The sequence below is a fragment of the Anneissia japonica genome, unplaced genomic scaffold (assembly GCF_011630105.1).
Source record: "Anneissia japonica isolate Jap-2015-1 unplaced genomic scaffold, ASM1163010v1 scaffold21_len1647178_cov195, whole genome shotgun sequence".
In the NCBI taxonomy this organism is placed as follows: domain Eukaryota; kingdom Metazoa; phylum Echinodermata; class Crinoidea; order Comatulida; family Comatulidae; genus Anneissia; species Anneissia japonica.
This window is the reverse complement of record NW_022750455.1, coordinates 873,849-880,341: the sequence shown is the minus strand read 5'-3', so window position 1 is coordinate 880,341 and position 6,493 is coordinate 873,849. Positions and strand designations below refer to the sequence as shown.

At 34.2% G+C, this 6,493-nt stretch overlaps 1 protein-coding gene across 2 annotated transcripts in view; it reads right to left on the bottom strand.

Annotated features, from left to right (window-relative positions):
• Positions 1-2,023: 2,023 nt before the first annotated feature.
• The window catches only part of LOC117121375 (pre-mRNA-splicing factor SLU7-like), a 9,768-nt gene continuing 5,298 nt past the window's right edge, over positions 2,024-6,493 (bottom strand). The window contains exons 9-15 of one of the 2 annotated variants that reach the window (XM_033266560.1): positions 6,114-6,181; positions 5,539-5,678; positions 4,985-5,041; positions 4,435-4,539; positions 4,099-4,284; positions 3,792-3,932; positions 2,024-3,288 (exon numbers count right to left, since the gene is read on the bottom strand). In XM_033266560.1, the coding sequence (XP_033122451.1) occupies positions 3,106-3,288; positions 3,792-3,932; positions 4,099-4,284; positions 4,435-4,539; positions 4,985-5,041; positions 5,539-5,678; positions 6,114-6,181 (880 nt within the window). In that variant the 3' untranslated portion in view covers positions 2,024-3,105. The remainder of the gene's footprint in view (positions 3,289-3,791; positions 3,933-4,098; positions 4,285-4,434; positions 4,540-4,984; positions 5,042-5,538; positions 5,679-6,113; positions 6,182-6,493) is intronic. The other variant, XM_033266559.1, reaches the window with a different exon arrangement.

Below are 6,493 nucleotides of genomic sequence, written 5' to 3'. Positions count from 1 at the left end.
TGATCATATGAAGATTGATTTCTATGAACTTTGAGATACAATGGGCATCGGCAAACCGTATTCGACTTCTAAAAAAATATATATTTACATTATTATATTACTTTAATAAGCCTTTATAGATGATTATTCACGCATAGAAGGCTTTCAACATGTTCGGCATTACTGTAAAAACTAATGTAGAGTTAATCTCTTTATATTTCATTATAAACAAAAAATATTATACAGGCCATATACCATACGGGCCTATATAGATTGAATTATAGTCATTATATATATATTAATTATCCTCTAAATTTGTTTCTAGAATGATATATATGCACATAGTTCGGTTAGGGTGGGGTATGCGGGTCATTAGGACCTTAGTAGAGTAACGCCCCTACCCCAGTAATGCATAGTTTATTTAGGATGGGGATGCAGGTCATTGGGACTTTAGCGTAGTAACGTCCCTACCCCTGTAATGCATAGTTTGGTTAGGGTGGGGTGTGCGGGTCATTTAGACTTTAGGGAAGTGACGTTCCTACCCCTGAATGCAGTCTTTGTCTAATATTTTATTTGTCTTTTGTCATTGTATTGATATGGATATGTGATTCCGAAATAAAAGTTGAATAGGAAAAAAAAATACGGTACACTATACTTAATTGTATGCCAAGCTTAAGCCTAGACTGCCTCTTGCCCTATTTTATCCGTAACCTCGCACGTCTTTGACCATCATGCACTGTTAGGCCTACGGGTAGTTAATGACCATCAATTCGACAGAGAATCTCATTAATTATTAACATGCATTGATCCTCGTTTTGTCAACCTGTGTCCTCGGTAACGTAATAGCTGACATTTTGTTTGTTCTATCTATGAATTAATTATCATCTAGTAGATGAGGAACGGTAATGATTCTTGGAAATAATTGGTCGTCTTTAAGAAAAAACAAAAAAACGCAATTCGATTATTACGACAGACAAACAGGTCTCAGATATATGTGTATCGCATTTTCCAAGTTTAAACAAGTATTTGGTTGTCTAAAACAATCATCATTAGTGGTCGGAATAATGGTTTTAATGTTGACTTTCCGAGGGTTGGATAATCACTCAAGCAGGGGCGGATCTAGCGAGAAACACAGCTTTAAAAAAAAGCATTTTTACCGCCATTTCAGAGCGTCTAGAGGGGCCTATTCTTAAAATGTGTCCACCTTAGCCCCAACCATAGTGGGACTGAGGTGGGTGTGGAATACTTATTGCCCCCCCCCCCCTTCTGAAAATTCCTGCATCCGCCCCTGAAGAGTAAATTTGTTCAATTTTTGATAATCCCGTCTCCAATGCCCTCTCTTTATTCGTTTCCTGTTTGTGACTGAAAGACGAAATAAACCTTTATTAAACCTGCGTTTTATCGCCTAAACAAGTTTGTAAAAATACATGAATAATTGATTATGTATCAATGTCATCGACTCGCTCCGATCATTAATCCACACAGCTTAGGTAAGCCTATAATACGTCTGCGATGGTAATGATAACGAGTTATTATACAAGGCAATCAAATCTTTTGGAGCAAAGATATTTATTTTAGATTGGATTATTTTTTTTAATGATTTTGGACAGAAAAATTATAATTTTTTAGTTTTGATCCGACGACCTCGTCGTGGCATTGGAGAGCCACAGGTGCCAGGGAGCTCAATTTCAATACGAACATACGAAAAAATGTTAATGTATAAACACACATTGAAGACATCCATATTTCAACGAATTTCATAATATTGAAATTCAAATGATAGATATCATTAAAATGAAGTTTTAAGAGCAGATATGCTCTTGAAAAAAGATGGACTTGGTGTGATAGAACTATTACTTGAAGGTCAAGATCACTGGTTCTCTGGTTTAGCTAATAAACTTAAAATCAGTCTCTGGAGGAAAAACAATTTTTGATATGTTGTAGCACTGATTTTTCTAAGACGGAAAAAAGTTGTCTGACAAAAAACCGCCCTTTTTTTACACCTTTCAAAATAACGTTATTTAGAAAGGCAAATTATATTTTGTGTATATTTTTCAGCCGACGACCTCATCCTGGCATCGGGGGTCCAGGGTTGTTACCACCGCCAGAGAGCTCAATTTAAATCTGAACATACAAAAAAGTTCAGACAAATTTAAATGTATAAACACATAAAACATAAATCCATATTTCTTTGAAATGTTTATTCATAACTATGTTACAATATTGAAATTTAAAAATGATAAATATGATTAAAATAAGTTTTAAGAGCAGAAACGCTCTTCAAAGAGATGGATTTTATGTAATAGAGCCATTACTTAAAGGTCATGATCATTAACAGTGCCAGGATTTGTCCAAAGGGAAGGGGTGGTTAAATGCCCTGAAAGAGGATCTGACGATTTTTGATGCAGACCAGGGGTGATTCCCAGGTGGGGTCCAGGGACTACTAATCCACACCTTACAGAAACTTCAGGGCATTTTGAGATGTTTTAGACAGTCTTAACAGGGACGCTTAAACTCTTCCTGTCACCCTTATGAATCCGCTAATACTTGTCATGATGCTTGTATTTCAATACCAGGATTTTGGGTTCAAATCCTGCCAAGAAAACCCCCACAATAAAAAAACAGCCCTTCTTCAATCCTTATAATAATAAGACTAATCTGTCCACACTATAATGTTTTATAAGACAAACACACATGATTTGCCAATACATGGGTGATATGACATCATCATGCACATATATGGGAGTGATATGACACTGTCATGCCCATATATGTGAGTAATTAACACTGAACCATGTGGAAGAGCAGTAAATTGCTAATGAACATGTTCACCAGTACAAATGAGAAACAAATAGTTAAGCATTTTAGATGAATACTTGTCAAAGAGGTTTCATCCACATGACCATCAGTGATTATTCAAGAAAAGATATCAAGACATTTGCATTTATCATTTGCAATCCTGCAAAACAATAAAAGTTTTTTTGTAGCATCCAATGCTGTAACGAGACCACTGCCGCACAGGAAATTTTGCCGCATATGGACCACTGCTGGACAGCGACAGTTGCCGTACAGAGACTGCTGGTGTATGCATCCGCTGCCATACAGCCACTATACCAAAGGCTGCTTTCAGAGGAACTGTGCCATTGGGTCAGCTTCTCTCTGCTTCAGGAGTCGCCACGCTTCCATTTCCTCCTCTGTTGGTTCTTTGTACTGATCCATTGACTTCATACTGTTATATGACCTCTTTCGTTCATCCATTGCCAATATCCTATCAGCTTCCTTCTGTCTCTGAACCTCAGCTATCAAGGCCTAGAAATAATAAGTTGCAAACAAATATTACATTTGATACAAATATTCTGGCAACAAACACAAATCAATTATACTTAACCACATTATTTTCTCCACATTCAACTTGTTTCAGCATATTTTTGATTAAGCAACTAGTGTTGGAGTGGGTCATCTATATAAAGAATCTGCATCAAACATTAGTAAAAACATTACTTACTAATTCAATATTATCATCATAGCACGGATGTTGTTACTGACGCTGCTGTGTGCATATTAGTATAATAGTAATATAATATTATCAATATCATGACTATGTTTAATATTACAAATTCTCATAATTTTACTAATACCATTGTAATTTAAATAAATAATAATTTTCAACATCCAAATATTATGCATACCATTTGTCCATTCTAGAATACAGTATAACAATATATTTGTAAAATGTTGTAATTTCGTTTAGTAAAAAAAATGTAATAAATGATATTTCCAAAATAGTCCTCATTAACTAAAGTCCTCTTTACCTTCTTCAATTTCTTCCTCCTGATTTCTTCTTCATCTTCACTGCTTTCATCCTCACTATCCTTTGCTTGCTTACTGTGTTTTCGTTTTTTCTTCTTCCTCTTCTTCTCTATCTTCTCATTGAGAATCTTTTCCTTGTGTTGCTAAAAAATAATTTTAAATCAAACTTTACTGTACCTCTGCAAATTCACACTTGTGAAATTTGTCTACACTACTATTGATAGCATTCGAGACAAAACCAGTCTGTAACGACCACATGGTAAACATAAAATGTCAAATAGACAAATTGAGCAAAGATATCATGCATACCTCCACTAATGACTTTGGTTTCTCCTCCTCGATTCTTTCCAGCCTGTCTTGACCCATCATGGAAAGGGCGCCCCCACCTGCCACGGCAGCTTTGCCTGCTTCACCAGTACAGTATGACATCTTAACAAAAGAATGACAACATCCGTAGCCCCACTTGCCTTCGAACCAGAATGAACCCCACACCGTCTGCAAATATTGAGATCAAAACTTATGCTTCACTTATAATATAAAATCGACAGAAATGCAATTTAACTCAACATGGGAGTATGATGCAAGTCAATGTGATTCAATAAAAAAAAAAAGAAAAAGAACATTATGTAAAAAATTAATACTCACTGTGTGGTTGTTAATATATACATCCTCTTCGTATTTAGATTTTGCTACTGCTTTCTCCTGACCTTTAATCACTGTGCCTTGTCTAGAATATTCCACATAATCCTCCTGAAAAAGTGGTTAAAATGAACATAATAAAAATTAAATACAGAAAGTGATCACAGTGCATTTGCCTACAAAATATTTCGTAAGTACTATATAGAGTAGCATTCCTACATGTTGTGCATGTCTTAATTTTGTTAATCCTGTTAATATAATTTGCCCTCCTTAGTGATTGGCTGTGTAGCGTCATATATACCTATTAATAATAATGATTATTGTATATGACAAAATTATCACTATTATGTAATGTTCTAATCTGGTGACTAAGGATAGCATTATTGAAAAAAATAAAACAAAATGTAAAAATTTAATACAAAAAAATCCAGGTGGTAGCAAACTAGAAAAGCTAACACATACAAATCATACTTTGGCGTAATGTACTTCTAATTACTATTTATCAGTGTGGCACCCATTTCCTGTTGTAGAGTGTGCTGAAGATTTTGGAACTCACCGTTTGAGCCATGAGCAGTTCCCTTGGCGGTGCTTCTAAATGTTCTTGCCCTCCATACTGTAAAAGCACAATTTCAATGGTGATAAGAACATAATTATAACATGACATTACATATTACAAATAACATGTAGAAAAGTTGCAAAGAGAAAGGCATTAAGTTCAAGTATGTAATTTATTCATTCATTCCTTTATTTTTTCACTTATTAATACCCTTATTTGACCAATGGCAACATATCCAATTCACATTGGTTAGATGCAGTGATATCTTCAATTTGATTTTTTTCTTATTTATATTATCAGTCCAGTTTAGTTTTAGATAGTTTTTAATTTATTTTAACACAAGTTTTGTATGCTCAATACGGAAGACGTGTATTCTCACACCAATTAGAAAGAAATATATCCAAGAAATAAAACAAATAAAATTATCAACAATTCAAATTCCATGTACGTTAAGAATTAGTTCTCATAGTAATAACTGCATTAATATGCCTCAAAATGAGACTTAATTTACAGAGCATCCCACAAAATTTTTATAAGAAAGTTGTCAAGCCTACCTTGTCTAAGATACTGTTTTTCTGACCTTTCTTAAAGTCTTCTGCTTTCACCTCAAACTCACGATTAAGGAGTTCTAATTTGGTTGGATCTGCTTGCAGATGGATATCAGTTCCTTTATCTGTTGCCTCCCAAGCAAACACTAAGCCAAAATAAAATGTGGGGTACGGTAAAAATTTCCAAGGTAAAAACTGTTGATTCAAGGATTTTTATTGTACAAACATTTTATATTTTAAATGTAATTGGAATTTTATCTGTATATATAATTTTACTGCAAATTGTTCTACTTCAATTTGGTGTAGAATTTTATATCTTGTCAGACTTCAATTAAATGAATTTTGATTGATGTAAATAATTATATATCAATTTATTTGAGTAGGCATGCAATTTGAGGTATTTCTTCTGAGAAATATTTGTAAGACTCATACCCTCAGCTTTTGTCCCTGCAAGGGCTGGTACATAACATTGTTCAAAAAGCAGGGGGTGGTCTTATACCCAAGGAGGACTTACGCCCGAGGATATACGGTATTAGGTAGGATTAAATTAGAAATAAAAACAAACAAGCAAGCAAGCTTACATTGAGCATGAGCCATTTTCCCTGTGTCTCCACTTGAACGAACAAAATTCTCCCCTGCAAACTTTAAACTGCAAAGAAAGATCAATACATTTTTAATATTTAAAAAAAATGTTTTAAGCTTCAAAAACATTGAGAGGTCCAATATATAGTGTCCTAATTTAAAGCTTTGTCCAGACAATCACATTTTATTTGACCAACTACTGTTGTATGCCCATATATAGTCATGATGTGTCTATATATGGTCATGATATGATGTCAACATGACCATATTTAGCCATGTCATGTTTTTTTTCAATTAAAATTTAATAGTCTGGACAAGAATTTCAACACCTGAAAAATTAGATGAATAATCCATGGAATGTCGTTCGTAAAGTTTGACT